Raw genomic sequence first — 19790 nt, 5'->3', positions numbered from 1 at the left:
CTTGTATAGAGAACCCAACACTGGTCTCCAGTGCCCAAATGAAGTGTCTCACAACTTCCCACAACTCTGGCTCCAGGGAATCTAGCACCCTCTTGTCTCTGTGGGCACCCGTACTCACAAGTGGACACACCACAGACATACAGACACACAGACACATACACACCACACATACATACATTCGCAAACATTTTTAAAAGAATACTAGTGTACAAATATTACTGTTACAAAAGATTTATTATGAAGCAGGTGATTGAATACTTGTAGGTACCATGTTCTACAAGTGTGCTTGGGAGCAGGGTCTTTTCCCTCTCCTCCTCTGATTCTGCCCTGGAAAACAGCTGGTCGAGCATACGGTCACAATGGACTATACTCAGCCTGTACTGCATATCATTTGGGAGATTATTTAAATAATTCCTGGTTAAGGCAATATAACTATATGTTTTTAATTTCAGAAACTGTCCTTATATGTAAGTTTTCAATTTTTGCCATTTCTTCTTCTTTTTTTTTTCCTTTTCTGTTGTTTGTTTGTTTGTTTTTTGAGATAGTGTTTCTCCGAATAGTTCTGGCTGTCCTGGGACTCACTCTATATACCAGACTGACCTTGAACTAGATTGGTCTCAAACTAGGGTCCTTCCTCTTCCTCCCAGGTGCTGGGAGCACAGGCTTGCACAGGACCCTCAGCTTAGTGGTATAGAGCAATAGGTTAAAAAAAAAAAAAAAAAAAAAAAAGGCATGATTGGGATCAATTCCCAGCACCCACATGGCAGCTCACAATGTAACTCCAAGATCTGACACCCTCACACAGACATGCATGCAGGCAAAACACCAGTGCACATAAAAGAAAAAATTTAAAAGGGGTATGAAATAGCCTTCCATGGAATGAGAGAATAACCAGACAGGAATGTATAGCAAGGGACTGCCCATTTGCGTTGTGAATGTGTGACTTCATAATCTAGAAAAGCAGAACTCTGCGGCTCAGATTTGCTCAGTGGGCAATTAGCCAGGAAAATATGAGTGGTTTTAATTCCGGTCTGTGGAATCCAAGCTGAGGAGGAAGAGGGCAAGGTTTCAGTTCACTATAGTTCCTTCAGTATCCACAGAGTATGCAAACCATAAAACAGCAATGTCCCCCAAATTCTGAGGGCTGGCCCCCTCAAGAGGGTCGGTATACTCTACCTATGTAGCTGGGATAATTCATGTAGCTATACTAGCTAGGAGCTTGGTTAGGGCCACAATGTCCAAGATGACCTGCTATCATGCAGGACCTTTTCCAAGTAGCATCTAATCATTCAGCAGGTCCCCAGATGTTGGTTCTCAGAGGCTATAATAAGAGGGCAGGCCCTGGAGGGCACTTGTTCCAGCATACGCTGGATGCCTCCATGGACAGAAACTTACACAGGAGAGCCGTCGCTGTGTGGAGGGGTGAGATGACCTTAGCAGGCAGGAAGAGCAGAGCCGTGAGCATAAACAGTCCACCAGAGTACACCGTCTAGATCTCCCCTGCAAGATACAGACCCCTTACAGGCCCCCTGACTTCTCATTTCATTGAGCGCTCCACACAGGTTGAAGGCCAGAGTCTAAGCATTTCTGTCAGGCATAGATGCACACGAGGGTCCTTGGGCACAGTCCTCCCTTGGGGTTGAAATGTGGGCTGTAGACAGCTTCCAAAGCAGAGGACAGAAGAGGGAACCGGTAAACGGACAGTGGACCACCTTGGTAGATACCACTTCAAATCAGGTGACCAAAGTGGACATCAGTCACTTTAGTGCCATGTACCAGACTTCAGTAAGAAAGCCTGAGTCACCCTCATCTACAAAGAGCAGCAGGCCAACGGAAGGCAGGTATGGTGGCACATGCATGCGATTATATCATCTCAGTGCTTGGGAAACTGGAGTCTGAAGCCTGGACTACATGATGAGCCCAGCTGGAGTATTCTGTGAAATACTCCATTCTACAAAATGGGACATCATTCCTTCAAAACAAAGCCACAGAGAGCAAGGGAAGGCTAAGAAGCCGTCACAGACCACAAGGGACAAAGGAGAAGCCTAAACGTAGTATATCACCTTGACTGAGCCGGCACCGGGAACAGAACGGACGCTGGTGAGGAAATCGGCAACTCCAAATAAAGCCTGGGTTCAGTTAATGTGCCAATCAGTGTTGGGTTTCTTAGTTGTGACAAATGAATCCTAGGCATAGAACATATTGAACCTGGCCTGGAGGTAGACACTTTAATCCCTGCATTTAGGAGGCTGGATTTAATAAATGAAATGAGCCAGGTGTGGTGGTGCAGGCCTTTGATCCTAGGGAGGCAGAAGCTCGAGAACCTCTTCTGAGTTTGAAATCAGCTTGACTTACATGTCGAACTTCAGACCAGCTAGGCTACATAGTGATACCCCATCTCACAGAAAACAGAGAGGGGACTAGGTAACATTTTGGAGCCAGCAATGTAGTTCAGTGGTATAGCATTTATCTGCTCAGCATGTACGATGTCCTTGGTTTGAACCCCACCACTGTAAAATAAAATTTGTTTTTGAAGCAGGAGCAGGTGAAGCAGTAGATGCCCTGCTGTCCTGAAGTAGGGGCCTTGCTCTAGAGCCTTGCACTTCTCCAGGAGCTGGTTCTCAGCTTCTCTTCTTCATTCTTCCTCCTCTTCCTTTTCTTTCCTCCTACTCACCCTCCTCTTTTTATTTTTCCTTGAGACAGGGTTTCTCCGTGTAGCACTGGCTATCGTGGAACTAGCTCTGTAGACCAGGCTGTCTCAAATTCTTTTTTCCTTGACTGTCCTGGGACTCGCTCTGTAGACCAGGCTGGTCTCAAATTCATAGAGATCACCTGCCTCTGCCTTCCAAGTGCTGGGATTAAAGGCGTGTGATGCCACCACTGCGGCTGCCGCCGCCGCCACCACTACCACCACCACTGGGCCTGTTTCTGATTCTTAGCTCTGCCCTTTAACCACCCAAATTCTTGGCTTCCTTTGTGCCTACAAAAAACGGTGAAGTTCAAGGTCTCTCTCTCTCTCTCTCTCTCTCTCTCTCTCTGAAAAGTCTAGCTCATTTAATCCAAGTCAGCATGACTCCTCTACACACCCTGTAGGTTTTCAACCATTTAGATAACAAGTCAATTCATTAGACAAGGTTCACACCCAAGAATTTCTTCAAGGTAACTTCTAGGACAAAGTATTGTTGGAAGAGCTGGCACAGTAGCTCATGTTTTTTTTTTTTTTTTTTTTTTTGGTTTTTCGAGACAAGGTTTCTCTGTGGTTTTGGAGCCTGTCCTGGAACTAGCTCTTGTAGACCAGGCTGGTCTCGAACTCACAGAGATCCACCTGCCTCTGCCTCCCGAATGCTGGGATTAAAGGCGTGCACCACCACCGCCCGGCAGTAGCTCATGTTTGTAATGTCAGCACTTAGAGGACTGAGACAGCACTTAGAAGATTGAGACTGTCACAAATCCAAGATCAACCTGGATTGCAGAGGAACCCTGTCTCAAAACAAAACAGTGTGAATATTGCTCCAACCTTTGAGCTCACCAAATGCAAAGTCTTGACACCCACACTGGGGACTTAACCTTGACACCAAAAGCATTTCACAGGTGGTGCCCCAGATGTTATTTATGCCCAGAGGCTGTTCCTTAATACCCTTGTGCAGGGCTTGGGGTGCGACTTAGTTGGTGCAGTGTTCACTTCACTTATACAAAGCCGACAGTTCAATCTCAAGCTTTGTGTAAAACCAGGTCTGGTGGTGAATGCCTGTAATACACCAAAGAGGATCAAGTTCAAGTTCATCCTTAGTTACACTGAGTTTGAGACCAGCTTGGGGTTCATGAAAGACTATCTGAAAATGCCAAAGAATAAAACAAAACAAAAAGTTTGCATGCTGATGACTATAAACCAACAACAACAAAAAAATGAACTTCTCAGCCTGGTGAGTTCTAGATAGGAAATATTTCCTCCAGATTTTGTTTGAAAATGTAAGTGTTCTCTCTTTATCTGAAGTCTCGCTTGCAACATAAATCAAGGCTTAAAGAACTTGGGGCCAAGAGGAACAGCTCGGGGGATACTTGCATAACATGTGGGAAGCTGGGGCTTCGCCTGAAGCTCCGTAACAAACAAACCAGCTCAGAATCTGAGGGGGACAGTATTGGTTTCCGGGGACAACAAAGCTTATGTCAGTGATCACAGTTTTTCATTGCTCCAGAGACCAGAGTTTGTGGGCTCCAGAGAGATTTGAACCCTTGTCTCATTCCTTTTGGTGGTTTGATGGCAACCTTTAACTTTTTACTTATCAATCATTCATCCATTCCTTTGAAATACTGGGAAATGACCTCATGGCCTCCCACACACCAAGCATGTTCTATCATTAAGGTACATCACTAGTAATCTCTGTTGTTTATCCATTCATCTTTGATGGGCACTCCATGTTTAGAAGCATATATTAATTATCCAAGATAATGAGTTTCATTATGACAGTTTTGTACACACGTTTTATTCATCTGGGTCCCTTAGAGCAGTGGTTCTCTGGTATGGGAAGTTCTTCTGTATATGCTTTTTTTTTTTCTTTTTTTTTTTTTTGGTTTTTCGAGACAGGGTTTCTCTGTGGTTTTGGAGCCTGTCCTGGAACTAGCTCTTGTAGACCAGGCTGGTCTCGAACTCACAGAGATCCGCCTGCCTCTGCCTCCCGAGTGCTGGGATTAAAGGCGTGCGCCACCACCGCCCGGCCTGTATATGCTTTTATTGGTTAATAAAAAATCTGCTTTTGGCCAATGGCTTAACAGAATATAGCCAGGCTGGAAAAGAGATATAGAAAGAGTAGGCAGAGTCAGTGAGATGCCATGTAGCCCCACCAGAGACAGACACTGGACAGAACTTTACCCGGTAAGCCACAGCCACGGTGATACACAGATTAATGGAGATGGGCTAGTTTAGGATATAAGAGCAAGCTAGGAATACGCTTAAGCTATTGGCCAAACAGTATTGCAGATAATATGGTTCCTATGTGATTATTTCAGGAGTCTGGGCAGCCGGGAAATGAACAAGCAGCCTTCTACAACCATTCTCAAACTGGGGTTATGACCTATGGGAAGATAAAGTAGCCTTTTCACAGGGGTTCCCTAAGACTATCAGCAAACACAGATATTCACATTATGATTCATAACAGTAGCAAAATTATAGCTATGAAGTACCAACAAAAATAATTTTATGGTTGGGGATCACCACAACATGAGGAACTGTATTAAAGGGTTGCAGCATTAGGAAGGTATAGTTGGCTGTTTTACTCCTTGGGCGTTTGCCACCCAGCTCCCAATAAATACACGGAGACTTATTCTTACTTATGAATGCTCAGCCTTAGCTTGGCTTATTTCTTTTTCTTTTCTTTTTTATAGAGATTGTAAACTTTTTTTTTTTTTTTTTCCGAGACAGGGTTTCTCTGTGGCTTTGGTTCCTGTCCTGGAACTAGCTCTGTAGACCAGGCTGGTCTCGAACTCACAGAGATCCGCCTGCCTCTGCCTCCCGAGTGCTGGGATTAAAGGCATGCGCCACCACCGCCCGGCTAAACTTTTTTTTTTTAAGATTCATTTATTTATTATGTATACAACATTCTGCCTCCATGTATGCCTGAAGGCCAGAAGAGGGCACCAGAGATCATTACAGATGGTTGTGAGCCACCATGTGGTTGCTGGGAATTGAACTCAGGACCTCTGGAAGAGCAGCCACTGCTCTTAACCACTGAGCCCTCTCTCCAGCCCCCAGCTTGGCTCATTTCTAGCCAGTTTTTCTAACTTAAATTAACCTGGCTAAATTAACTATGTTTTGCCACTGGGCTTTTTGTCTTTTTCTGTCTTTCTTCCCTTCTTCCTCCATGGCTAGTTCTGTGGCTGGTCCCTGGGGTCCTCCCCTCTCCTTTTCTTACTCCCTGCTTCTTCTCCAGCCTAGATTTCTCCTCCTATTTCCTATTTGTTCTCTCTCCCTGGCAGCCCCGCCTAGCCCTCTCCTGCCCAGCTATTGGCCCTTCAGCTCTTTATTAGACCAATCAGGTGTTTTAGAGAGATGCAGTAACACAGCTTCACAGAGCTAAACAAATGCAACCCAAAAGAATGCAAGGCAGCTTTGCATCACTAAGCCAATGTTCCATGGCATAAACGAATGTAACCCATCTTCAACTAATATTCCACAGCAGGAAGGTGGAGAACCACTGCACCAGTTGAAGAGCGCAGAGTCAACAAGAGAGATCATCATGCTAGAGGGGCTGAGATCATGCCAGATGCTCAGTGCACAGAGCCTGGTGCTTCAGCAGTAGCTCTGGTCCTGCATGGCTGAGTGGACCCGGAAAGCACTAGTTGTCCAATTTGGGAGCTTGAAAAATGTTTTTTTAAGACAGGGTTTCTTTACATAGCCCTGGCTGTCCTGGAACTCACTCTGTAGACCAGGCCTGTAGACCACTATGTAGATCTACCTGTCTCTGCCTCCCGAGTGCTGGCATTAAAGCCATGTTCTACCATGAGTGCTTTTTTTTTTTTTTTGTAATGAGTACTCTGCCTGCACATATGTCTGTGTACCACATGTGTGCCTGGCCCACAGAGGCCAGAAAAGGGTGTCAAATCCCATGGAACTGGAGTTATGAACCACCCTGTGGGTACTGGGAACTGAATCCAGGTCCTCTGCAAGAGTAGTGAGTGTGATGGGCATGGTGGTACACACCTTTAATCCCAGTTCTCAGGAGGTAGAGGCAGGAGGATCTATGTGAATTCAAAGACAGCCTGGCTCCAGAACAGTCAGGACTACACAGAAAGACCCTGTCTTGAACAACAAACCAAACCAAACCAAAACAGCATCAACTGTCCTCAGCGGATGACTCATCTTTCCAGTCCCAAACCTTTACTTTTCATTTTAATTTTTTGCTGTATTGGGGACTGAACCTAGGGCCTTGTTCCAAATTTATTTTTATTTTTATTTTTTTTTTTGAGGCAGGGTTTCTCTGTAGCTTTGGAGCCTGTCCTGGAACTCCCTTTGTAGACCAGGCTGGTCTCGAACTCACAGAGATCCACCTGCCTCTGCCTCCCGAGTGCTGGGATTAAAGGCGTGCGCCACCACCGCCCGGCTCTTGTTCCAAATTTAGACAAGAGCTCTACCACTGGGCTGGAGAGATTATGGCTCGGTAGTTAAGAACATATACTGCTCTTACAGAGGACGTGAGTTCAATTCCCAGAATCTATGCCGCTGGGCAGCTCACAAGCACTTGTAACTCCAGCTCCAGACAAACTCATTTCTGGCCTCTGCAGACAGGCAGATACAGACAGACAGGCAGGCAGGCAGGCACGCACGCACGCACGCACACACACACACACACACAAATACTTTTTGTTTTCAGAGACAGAGTTTCTCTGTGAAGCCCTGGCTGTTCTGGAGCTCACTCACTCTGTAGACCAGGCTGGCCTCGAACTTAGAGATTGCCTGCCTCTGTCTCCTGAGGGCTGGGACGCATCTTGAGGTGCACTGCCATGGCCCCTTTTTTAAAACAGCTCTACCATTGAACTACATTTCTTCCCTGGCTATTAATTAATGATAAAAATATTAATTAATCAATCAATTAATTAATTGACAGGGTTTCAATGTGTATCCCTGATGGGCCTGGAACTTAATATGTAGACCAGACTGGCCTAGAACTGATAGGGATATACCTGCTCTGTCTCTCTAGTGCTGGGATTAAAGGCATGTGCCACCATCACTAGCTAAATTGGCATGTTTTGGGATCCTAATAAGTTTTCACATACCAATTACCTGTTAACTTCTTTGGGAGTCTAAGAATGTTCATTCTATAAAATTTCACTCATGGGGCTGGAGAGATAGCTCAGCAGTTAAGAGTCCTGGCCGCAGCCGGGCGGTGGTGGCGCACGCCTTTAATCCCAGCACTTGGGAGGCAGAGGCAGGCGGATCTCTGTGAGTTCGAGACCAGCCTGGTCTACAAGAGCTAGTTCCAGGACAGGCTCCAAAACCACAGAGAAACCCTGTCTCGAAAAAACCAAAAAAAAAAAAAAAAAAAAGAGTCCTGGCCGCTCTTTCAGAGGACCTGAGTTCAATTCCGTGACACTCACAACTGTCTGTAACTCCAGCTCCAGGGGACCTGGCATCATCACACAGACACACATGCAGGCAAAACATCAATACCCACAAACTAAATAATTTATTTTTAAAAATTTCACTTCAGTTACTTTTTATAGAGTACTAGACTGAACTTATATTTAATGAAAATGTTTACTACTTAGACATTTGCTCTTTGTGTGTATATGTGTTCATATGCCAATGATCATGTGTGCAGGTTTGTGTGTGTGCATGGTGAGACCGGAGAACAAGTAGGCTACGTGGACTGGCCAATGAGCTCGGGGATCTGCCTGGCTCTTATCTTCCCAGTGTTTTCTCTTGTGGTTTGCTTATTTTTTTTTAAATATTTATTTATTTATTATGTATACAATATTCTGTCTGCATGTATGTCTGCAGGCCAGAAGACGGCACCAGACCTCATTACAGATGGTTGTGAGCCACCATGTGGTTGCTGGGTATTGAACTCAGGACCTTTGGAAGAGCAGGCAATGCTCTTAACCACTGAGCCATCTCTCCAGCCCTGGTTTGCTTATTTTTAAGGACACAGCTATGGTTGTGTTGTGACCCAGACTCTCTCACAGTTCTTCCTATCACTTTGGCTTTGTCACTGTTTTAATATAAAGTATTCCTCCAAAAGGCTCACATGTTGAAGGCCTGATTCCCACTGCAACAAAGTCCAGGGGTGGGGCATCCGGAAACTGATTGACTACCAGGACTCATTGACGCATTGATGGAATCCTATCATGACATTATTAGAAAATGGTAGTAGATGGGCGGTGGTGGCTCATGCCTTTAATCCCAGCACTCTGGAGGCAGAGGCAGGTGGCTCTCTGAGTTTTCGAGTTCGAGGCCAGCCTGGTCTACAGAGTGAACCCCAGGTCAGAAAGGGCTACACAGAGAAACTGTCCTCCCTCCTTGTGACATTGTTTACAGTTGTGACACGGCCCCCAGTGTCAGCCTCAGTGAGGACCAAGCCTGCTTTACCCTTCAGGCCTTTTGTAGTAGACCTTCCCTGGGCCTTCAACCTGTCCTAGTGAGCTCAGGAGAGGTAACTTCCCTGTGTTACCCCCTAAGCCAGCAGCCCTTCTGGGAGGCTACTGTTTCTCTCACCACAGACGGCCTGCCTTGGAAGTGGGGTATCTTGTCACCCAGTCCTTACTGAATTGGCAGACTGTTTCATCCTCTCCCAGGACATGTCATTAGCTACATCGACCATCCCAGAACCATCCTGGGGCTGAATTAAGTAGTCTCAAGGACTAGCCTCCATTATCCTACCACTACAAGCCTGGACCTCTTCCTGCTAATGACCTCACCCACCCAGTCACCACAGAAGCAGTCCCCACCAGTTCTTTCAATCCAACTTCCCATTCTCTGTCAATCTGTCTCAGCCCATGGGTGGACCCTCCAGTGAGGCTGTCCATTGATTCCCTAGGTGGACAAAATAGTGACAGGCTCACAAGGACCTGCACACATTAGTGGGCTGTTGGCAACAGGACAATGGAGCATCCCATCCTGTATCCCCCCTCTCCCCACTTAAACCTTAAACCTTCCTGCATGATGGGACCTGGGCAGAACTGTGGGTAGTTATAAGGAAAGCAGAGGAAGAAAGACATTCACAGACCAAACACTGAGACCCTTATTGAAAAGGGATAAAAACTGAACCAAAACAGCAAGAAGAAAGCCTCACGAGGAGGTTTTGCGCGAGTTGCTAAGAGGGCCAGGACAGTGGGGCCTACAGTTATCCACGGATTGAGGGCTGCTTTTCTCTACTACTGCAACAAAGCCTTCTCAGGCTGCAACTTTCAGTGGGGCCTCAGGTAAGGGAGCTTATCACTTGTCAAAAGGAGTGATCAACTATGCCTCAACTCTTCTTTGGATCAAGAGTCTGGGGAATCTCGACATGGAAGTGGGGCGCAGGGAGTCAGCTTCACAAGGCCAGTTGGAATGCCCAAGTAATTGCTCCTGGGTCCCATGTGCTCCTGAACCCAGCTGCCCCTCCTGGCCATATCCCCCCCCCCCGTGTGTGTGGGGGGGTCCTGAGGGATCTTCCATAGCCAGAGCAAGGCCTGTTTGAATGGTTCCCTCGGTATTGCCTGCCCCTGAGAACCAAGGACACATGTGCCCGGGCATGGTCTGTCCCATCAAGGGGGTTAAGGGCCAAAGGAGAGGAGTGAGGGACAAAGTGGGGGGGGGGGGAGGGCTATGTATCGAACATAAGGATAGAGATTATTACATGAAGGGATGGAGAAGAGGGTTGAGCATAGAGCCACAGAGGAATGGGACTTGACTCAGGAAAGACTGGAAGGGCCAAGGACCACGACTAATAAAGAAGGGACCCGAGGGGCAAAGTATAGGGACAGAACTAGACAGGATGACTAAGCCTATGAGGGGACCTAGAGGAAGTGGGAGGATAGAGTTGGGGGTGGGGACACTGTCCAGAAGAAGGCAGCAAACAGAGGGTGAGGGGGATCGAGTCTGCTTGAGCCCCGAGGGTCCGTCTGGTAATTAGACCTTGTTCCAGATGAACCCCCCATCCCCGTCCAGCAATCAAAATGCTAATTGGCCTGACGCCTCCGGCTGCGCCTCAGCCGGTCCCCTCTGGGAAGAAGCCGGGACTAGTGGCGTGGCTGGCGGGGAACCCTCGCCCCCCACCCCCCACTGCGAGCTTCGCCGGCTGCTGCTCGGCGATAAGGGGGAGGCCGCACCCGCCCTGCCCCTCGGGAGCGCCTGCCACGCAAGATGAATGTCCAGCCGCTGAGGAGCTGGGCCGCTAGCATAAAGCAGAAGAGTGGTCTCCACACTCAGTGTGGGGCAGGTAGCTCACACCCACCGTGGCCGAACGCGAGGCAGTGGATGCAGGTCGCAGCCAAGCAAGCAGCAGAAGCGGAGCTGAGCTCAACACTGCAGCGCTGCCCTGGCTTCTGCGCCGGACGGGGCCAGTCCGTATAAGGTCACCGCGCTGCAATTCCCGCTGACCGCTCCGTGATCATAGTCGCTAGTCCGAGCAGGCTGTGTGGGGAGAGCTCAGCTCAGAGACCCCAACGCGAGGAGGGGGTGACGAAGGGACAATGGCGGCGCCCGGCTCTAATTGGGGACATATGCACCCGCGCGCAGCCATTGTGAGGCCCCCAACCCCCAGTGCCCCGCCATTGGCCATTGGGCCTGACGTCATGGGGGCTGCAAACTCCGGGCGGGCGGCCACGGGAAGGGTTATTCGCCTGGTTGCAGGCCGCCTGGGGGAAGCTGTAGAGGCGCGGAAGGGCGGAAACCACCAATGGAGCGGAATTTCTGGAACAGGGGCATGGCAGTCCCTCTCACCATGCACACTCAGCTTGCTACGACGCTACTGTGCTGGACATCCGTCCCGCGGGAGAGGCGGGGGCAGAGAGGTCCCTTCAGCGGGCACAGGGTCAGCCGAGGTGACAGAGTGGCAAGAGGCACTGCGGCACAGGGCGCACACAGGTTTCCACACTGCGTTTTCGCTGCCTCAGCATTCACTCCTTTGGTCTCCCGCCTCTCCCCGCCTCCGCACATCCCGCGCCTAACCTCCAGACCTCATACGAGGCAGCGTGGACCCGGCTGAGGTCCGCTTGCGTTCTCCCCAAAAGAACCAGAGTCTGGGGTGCGTGAGTGTCAGGCCCATTCCCATCTCTCTCCACACGCCCGACTATGCCACCAAGTATCAAGTCGCCATTCCCCGAGCCGCAAGGGGGAACTCCGCACAAGTCTAGGCGAGGCATCCCCAGGACCCCTCCCAGGAGACCCTGGCCCGGCCCAGCTCGGCGCAGCCATTTCCGCCGGCCTTTTCCCCTCCCCGCCCACCCCCTCCCCCAGCGCTTGGCTTTAAAAGCCAGAGGCTGCGCTCGGCGGCAGGCAGAAGAGGCTTGCAGGCTCAGGAGGCCTGCTCCGGAGCTGTCCGAGAGCGGAGCCCCGCCCCCGGACCCCCGTCCCTCCCTCTCTCCTTCCCTCCCTCGGCCCGCCCTCCCTGAGTACCCCTCCCCCTGAGGACCCCCGCCCGCCGCCCGCCGCTGCCGCCGCCGCCCGCTCCGACTGCAGAACAATAAAGCCAGCCTCCCAGAGACCCCCGCCGAGGACCCCCGCCCGGCGACCAAGCCCGGGTGGCCCGCCCCTCTTCGCCAGCGCCAGCTGAGCGCGCCCGGGCGCTGGCCGCGGTGCTGCCCTAGCCAGCGCTGGCCGCGGTGCTGAAGCTGCTGGGGCTCCTGCCGCTGCTACTGTCGTGTTCTCTTGGCCCGGCACTGCCGCCCCCGGGGGCATGGGGCGCCGCTGACTGAGGTTCCGCCGCCGCGGCGGGGGGGGGGAGGGGAAGGGGGCCGTGGGGCCGGGCCAGCCCTGCACCCATTCGCAGCCTCCGGGCCCGGGACGGAGCCGCTCCCCCCTCTCCGCCCCCCCCCAGCCTCCTCCCCCGCCTGTCCAGGGGCGGCACTGCGGGCTGGGAAGCCGGGACCAGAGGAGGGAAGGAAGGAAGGAAAGAAGAGAAAAGAAGAGAAGAGGAGGAAGGAACGAAGGAAGGGGAGAGACAGAGAGAAAGAGAGAGGAGGGATCCGGAGGGGAAGAAGAGACGCAGGGAAGCAAGAAGAGAGAGAATCACACTCGCCCAGCAGCATCCACAGGCCAGACTGGGGACAGTGCTGCTTCCACCGCTCCTCGGATGGTGACGGGGCCTCGTCGCGGACGCAGTCCCCCCGAGCCCCGGCTCTGCAGGCCCTCACTGCCGGAGCCCCGCAGGAATCATGCCCAGGTCCTTCCTGGTTAAGAAGGTCAAACTTGACACATTCTCTTCGGCAGACCTCGACAGCTCCTACGGGCGCGCCCGCAGCGATCTCGGAGTGCGACTGCAGGATAAAGGTGCGCTCTGGACTGCAGATGGGGCAGGGCCCAGGGCTTTGCTGGAAGGGGTGGGTGGCCAGAGTGTGGGGGTGGCGTGGCAGGGTAGGAGGGGGATGTAGATCCAGCGGAAGCAGCCTGAGGCTGGAACCGAGAATGAAGGCTGAGGAAAAGGGAGAAGAGTAAGGCCAGACAGCTTCCGAGGTTGGCCAGAGTGTGGCTACAGGAGAGGTAGGAAAGAGGAATCAGGAACAGGAAGCACTAAAGGCACACAGGGACCCACACACTGACTTGTGCTGAAATACACAGCTACACGGACACCTGCTGACATAACAAGACCCAGTTATATGGGCACATGCAAACCCACACCCAGAAATCTGGATCTGTTGCACTTTTCTTTGGCTGCACCTTCAAAGCCCCTTGCTAGGGCTAGCTAGGGAATGCTGGGAGCTCTAGGGAGTAGGCATGGGGTCTGGCAGGGCCACCCACCTGTCAGGGCCTAGGTACCAGAAGAGGCAACAGCAGTATCTTCCCTGGACTCAGGATTAGGAAGGAGGAGGTGAGCAAGGGAAGCCAAGGTATTGGAGTCAGGGGTGGCTCTTTGTGTAAGGATGCCCAAGTTCAAGGACAACTGTTAGCATGCAGGCAGGGGGGACAGGAGTGCCAGCAGTGTGGGGTGTCGGAGCAAGTGTGACCTGCAAGAGCATAAGCCTGTGTGGGCCCATGTGACTGCGTGTGGCCATGTGACTTTGTGCGCTTGTGTGTGACCCTGTGTGTGTGCCTGCCTGTGTGCCACTACATGAGACCACGTGACACTGAGGCCGCTGTGCACCATGTGACTGAGAGTGTGTCTGGATGGCTGCATATGTGACCCTGCATATGTGGGAGGTGAGTTCCAATGCCAGGGTCGGTAGACAGCTTATCCTGTGAGAGGACACCAGACCCAGTGATTTCTGAGAGCCGAGGGGCAACCCTGAAAGGGCTAGAGGCTGCATTGTGAAGGGTATGCTTTTACTTTACGATCCTGAGATTGTGAGATCCATCTTGTACTTTGGGAACAACTGCAGTTACTGGCATGAACGATGTCCACCTGCAGCTTTTCTCTAATAACGTGTCCCCTAGTGGATGTCCTGGCAGTCTTCCTAGTTCCCTCATGGGGACTTGAGAAGGTCCCCAGAAGGGTTAGGGCATGGGGAGAAAAGAATGTAGACCAAAGTAGGACCCAGGATAATAGAAAGGAGTGGGTGGAGGTAAATGAGTTCAAGCTGCAAGGGTAGTGATCATGTCCAGTAAGTGGTCAGATAGCTGGGAGATGAGGGCGAAGTACTGACGATGGCCAGAGATAGATGCTGGCTAGGTAGAAGTCGCTAAGGTTTTGTTGGTACACCTAGGGAACCAGAGTCAAGTCTGGAAGCAGATTTTAGGGTCTGAAGGAGGCCCCGGGGACCCCGAAGAGGCAGGACCGTCGGGGTCTCTGGGCTGGAGGCCCTGGCTTTGTGCGCGGCGGGTCTGCAGTGTGTTGCATAATCAGGGAAAACTGCTGAAGTGGGGAGAACCCGAGGGGGAGGGGAAGGGGGAGGAGGAAGAGAGGAGCGCCGCCCCTCCCCCCTGACCTTGAGGCTCGCTGAAGGGGGGCAGCCGCGCCCGAAGATGCATCTCTCTCTCTCCTCCCCGCGCGGGGGCGGGGCGCTTGGGCGGCGGGGGAGGAGCCCTGCCTGGCCCTGTCTCATTCTCTGCTGTCTCCCTTCTCTCCTCTCTTCCCCTCCCCACGGTCTCCATCCTCTCTGCCCTGTGGTCCCCTGCCCCTTCTCCTTTGTCCTAATTCCTGTTCGTCTTCCTTCCGGACCCCAACGTCTCCCGCTGTGTCTTCTCGGTCTCCCGCCGCTCGCTTTGCGTGTGTCTTGCCCGCTGCTCCGTTCCTCTCCCGTTGTCTGTCTGTCCGCCTCCGCCTGCAGGATACCTCAGTGACTACGTGGGGCCTGCGTCTGTCTACGATGGCGACGCTGAGGCGGCGTTACTCAAAGGGCCATCCCCGGAGCCTATGTATGCTGCGGCTGTGCGCGGAGAGCTGGGTCCCGCGGCCTCTGGCTCAGCACCGCCGCCCACCCCTCGCCCAGAGCTGGCTACTGCTGCTGGCGGCTACATCAACGGCGACGCGGCGGTCAGCGAAGGCTACGCGGCTGACGCCTTCTTCATCACTGATGGGCGCTCACGCCGTAAGGCTGCTAATGCCAACGCTGCCGCGGCCCCCTCTACAGCCTCGGTGGCGGCCCCCGACAGCGACAGTGGAGGTGGGGGCGGGCCGGGCACGCGAGGCTCTGGATCAGGGTCCGCTAGTCGGGGTGGCACGCGCGTGGGGGCGGGCACCGAGGCGCGTGCGGGGCCTGGAGCCACGGGCGCTGGTGGCCGGCACGCGTGCGGCGAGTGCGGCAAAACTTACGCCACGTCGTCGAACCTGAGCCGCCACAAGCAAACGCACCGCAGCTTGGACAGCCAGCTGGCAAGGCGTTGCCCAACGTGTGGCAAGGTGTACGTGTCCATGCCGGCCATGGCTATGCACCTGCTCACGCACGATCTTCGCCACAAGTGCGGCGTGTGCGGCAAAGCCTTCTCGCGGCCCTGGCTGCTGCAGGGCCATATGCGCTCTCACACGGGCGAGAAACCCTTCGGCTGTGCGCACTGCGGCAAGGCCTTCGCAGACCGCTCCAACCTGCGCGCACACATGCAGACGCACTCCGCCTTCAAGCACTTCCAGTGCAAGCGCTGCAAGAAGAGCTTCGCGCTCAAGTCTTATCTCAACAAGCACTACGAGTCAGCCTGCTTCAAGGGCGGCGCCGGTGGCCCCGCAACCCCTGCGCCGCCGCAGCTCAGCCCGGTTCAAGCCTAGGGCAGCGGGGCCTCCGCCAGCCAGGTCGGCTCTCAGCAATACGGGCCCCCCAGGGAAGTCTCCGCTGGCGTCAGGGCGGAGGGGCTGGAGGGCGGGCCCCTCCTCACAGCAATAGGGGTAGGGAGCCGGCCCCACCCCGCCCCGCTCGCCAGGAGCCTTGCCAGCCCCTTCAAGCAATAGGGTCCCGAGGGGAGACCCACCCCGAAACCCCTCCTCTCTCCTCCAGGGTGCCCCAGGCTTTCTCCCAGCAATAGGGTCTACCAGACCCAGAACCGAACCTCATCTCTTAGTTGGGTCTCTGAAGACAGGGGTGAGGTGAGGTAAGGAGCACCCTCCTCCCTCCTCTGCGCCCCTGGATCGCGTTACAGAGACTCAGGTCTTCCCCACCCCTTCCCAAGCCTTCCAGGCCAAGCCTTCAGCCCGGCGTCCAGGGAGTCAGCTCCACCCGGGCAGCTGGCCGGAGAAGGAGCAGGAGAGCAGGCGGGCCACAGAGGCGTTCTGTTCCACAGGCTTTGCAGACCTCCCGGGAGTGCTAGACGATTTGGGGATGGGGAGGGGCGCGGACGGCGGCAACCCTCTCCCTCGGGTTCTTTCTGGGGCCTCAGTCCGAGCCTCCCTCCTACCCTCGCCTCGTATCCTCTGCCAAATCCGAATTCTTCCAGCCCGGCTTCCGGGGCTCTGTCCTCCATAACGAATAATGACGCATATCGGAATCGCATGAACTTATCCGACCTACTCAGACCCAGATCCCACCCTGCCCCGGGGCCCTCTCCCTCGCTCCCCAGGCTTCGGGTGTTGGAGGACGGATACCCGGGCCGGCAGGCTGGCGTGCCACTGCCCTCTACACACCTCTGTATTTGCTTTGCGGGTAAAGCCCCCTGGGGGGGTTGCGGACGCGTCGGGTTTCTTTCTTTCTGTATTTATACGTTTTATTTATGAACGGATTGCACTCGGGTCAGGGAGGGGGCGCCGAACCCTCATTCTTCCCGCCGACGCCCGGGGCTTAGGTTGTCCAGGACCACTTCCTCTGCCTCTGAGCTTTGCCTCACAGAGGCTGGCCCTTTCCCGGAGGCCAGGCCCAGCCCCCACTCGGTTGCCAACTTTCACCCGTCTATGCCAAAGCCTCGGCGGTGACCCTACCCCAAGGGCCCGCCCCATTGGCCGCCGCCTTTGTGACATCACTGCATGCAGTCCCACCCTTCTTCCCAACCCTTCCCGGGGCTGCCCGCTCCCCTTCCTCTTAGTTAGTCCGATGCAGACTATAGAGCAATAATGCGCACTGCATGTGAAGCTGCCGCAGCCTCTAGAGTTACTGAGAATCAGGTATCCCCTGCCCTACCCATCCCATAGGCCCCTAGATCAGGGATGCTGCGCGGGCCGGCCACGCAGACTTTCTTTCCCCATTCCCTCCCCCAGGGCAGAGCCCGGCAGGCGTCATGGTTCCAGAGGCTGGAATGGAATGGTATCAACCACAGCCTCTCTGTCAGTCCTTCATTACTCACCGACCCATCATTGGGTACCTACGATATGCCAGGCCCTTTCCTGAATCCGTCAGAGATGTGGCAACCTTCGGGGAGGTGCCTGTCAGTGACGGGCCCAACAAGCATGGGTAGGCCAGGGTGGAAGGCAGTTGCAGAGGGCTGGATCCCTGGGCCCATATGGCCTCTCCTACCCACCTCAGTCCTTGTTTATGCTGGATGTAGTCAGGCTCTGCCTTTGACTTGGGCCTTATGTTTCCAGCTCAAGTTGGACAGGCCCCAGGGTCTGGGGGCCCAGCTTCACCAGGGCCACCCACACAGGTACCCATTTTCTGATTCCCTGAGATACGAGGCTCTGCTGTCTCTGTGCCGCTAAGGCGCAACAAGCTGGAGTATATGGTATGGCCAGCCTCATCCCAGCACCAAGCTTGGCTACCCTCCTGGTGCGGACCTGCAGGCCTAGCATACAGTGCCCATATCCAACTCCCTTAACTCCACCTGGCGAAATGCCCACAGTTCCTAGCCTGGGCCTGCCAGCCTGTGCCGCATGCACACGCACACAGAGGCGCCCACCCTGCCCCACTCCTTACTCCTGTCTACCTACCTATGGAGAAGGCTGGAAGGGCTGTGGGCCCGCCAGGATCTCCCGCTTCGCCCACACCCTGCCGCCGTGGAAAGCCATGGGCCCCCTCCCGCCCCCATAACTAAGCAGCACAATAACCGACTTAGCGAATTCAGGTAGAAGGAACGTTTAGGTAGCACCTATTTTGTACTGATTCTACAAGTAGGGCCCGAGGTGCGGGGGGCCCTCGGGTGGGGGCTGTGGCTGCCGGCCCGCCCCGTCCCCACCCCCCGCCTGCGCCCCGCCACCTTGTACATACTCCTGGCCCGCAACAGGCCGGGATTTTTACTCGGGCCGTGTCCCTCTTCCGCCCCCGTTTGGGGCCGGGCCGGCCGGACAGACGGACGGACGGACAGACCTCCTTCCTAAGCACAATAGCACCAGCTCCTCGGAGCGCCGCACCTCCACAAGGAGAATAAATGCCACTCTTGATAGAATTTGGAGTGTTGACTGACGTGTCCTGTTGGGGTGCCATTAGGGGTATCTGAGGGTGTCTGAAGGGAGAATTTCCAGTTCTGAAAGTTCAGATCAGGGCTGGGAATCACAAGTAAAGCACCGACCTTGGCCTTTTACTGGAAATGGTCTGCTGCTAGCTGGACCAGTGGAGTACCTCTCTGAAGGCAAAGCCATTGGCAATTCCCCTGGGACAAGCGAAACTACTCTGTCTCAGGTATTCAGGGAGCTCATAGCTTCTAGCCCAAAGTCAGGTCTTGCCCAAGCTGATTTAGAATGGCTAAAATATACAGCAAGGCCAGGCGGTAGTGATGCATGCCTTTAATCCCAGCACCCAGGAAGGCAGAGGCAGGCGGATGTCTGTAAGTCCAGGCCAGCCTGGTCTGCAGAGTGAGAAACCCTGTCTTGAAAAGCAAACAAAAAACAAAGAAATACAGAGTGGAGCTGCAGTCTCTCTCCTGGCCTGGACGGCCGCTACTCTTTCCTCCTTTGTACTTCTGCAGCTGCACCAACAGCTGTGGACTCCTCATCCTTAGCAATCCTCTGGATCGGTGTTGGAGGAAATAGGACAGGGGAGTTTTCCGGGTCTAGCCCCGTCCTTGGAGGCCTGCTGCTCTCAATCAGATCACTAAATGGTGGGAGTGTGCCACTGTACTGCTAGCTGGCAGCACCGTTGGAAGATTCCCAGGGGCAGAGGCACATCACAGCCACCATAGCCCTCAGGTCCTAGACAAGCTGAGGAGAGGGAATAGGAGGCAAGGCTGTGCTGGGTAGAGAGATCTGCAGGGATGGGGGTGCGGTTGGCTCACCCAGGGATGACCCCTGGCGAGCAGGTAAGCAGGTGTGAGTTGAGTCGCTCAAATACTTTGCATACATCTGGTCAAACTAGGTCAATCTTAGGTCAGAGTCAGCCCAACTTCGTACATCCTGGCAAGAGCAGGGGCCTGACCCGCACATCCATCCACTGGCGAAAAGGCAGAGAAGGATGGGCAGCAGGTCATGGCCTATGTGCCAGCGGTGTGGAGAACATTGCAGTGGCAGAGGGCACACCCTGGGAGGCTGGGACAGCTGTAACAGGAGAGGCACATCTGGCACTAGAAGTTCCTAGCCAGGCTCCCTGTAGAAAGTTCTTAGCTGTCACTGTCTCTGACCGGGAGGAGATCATTTCCTGTTTACAAAACAGGAGGCTCAGGGGTGAAAAAAAGAGCTTGAGGAAGGATAAAGGGCCTTTACAGAGCTCTGTCTCATTATTCCGCACACCCAAACGCCACTTTGGCAGACAGCAGAGACATGCAGCCAAGTCTCTTATCTGCCCACTTCCAGAGGACGCCACAGTTTCAGGGTCCTGGTTGTTTCTGTTCTTTTAGGGTGGTGGGCCAGAAGGATGGAAACAACGCCCTGGAGGGC

At 53.6% G+C, this 19790-nt stretch overlaps 1 protein-coding gene across 1 annotated transcript; it reads left to right on the top strand.

The window, feature by feature from the left end:
* The first annotated feature begins 12009 nt into the window (after positions 1-12009).
* Scrt1 (scratch family transcriptional repressor 1) lies at positions 12010-18357 on the top strand. The gene is made up of 2 exons (XM_057791930.1): positions 12010-12964; positions 14899-18357. Exons 1-2 carry the CDS (start codon positions 12850-12852, stop codon positions 15828-15830), a joined length of 1047 nt encoding a protein of 348 aa, XP_057647913.1. The 5' UTR covers positions 12010-12849; the 3' UTR covers positions 15831-18357.
* Positions 18358-19790: the final 1433 nt, after the last annotated feature.

The sequence above is a fragment of the Chionomys nivalis genome, chromosome 17 (genome assembly GCF_950005125.1).
Source record: "Chionomys nivalis chromosome 17, mChiNiv1.1, whole genome shotgun sequence".
Taxonomy (NCBI): domain Eukaryota; kingdom Metazoa; phylum Chordata; class Mammalia; order Rodentia; family Cricetidae; genus Chionomys; species Chionomys nivalis.
This window is presented reverse-complemented; position numbering and strand designations above follow the sequence as displayed.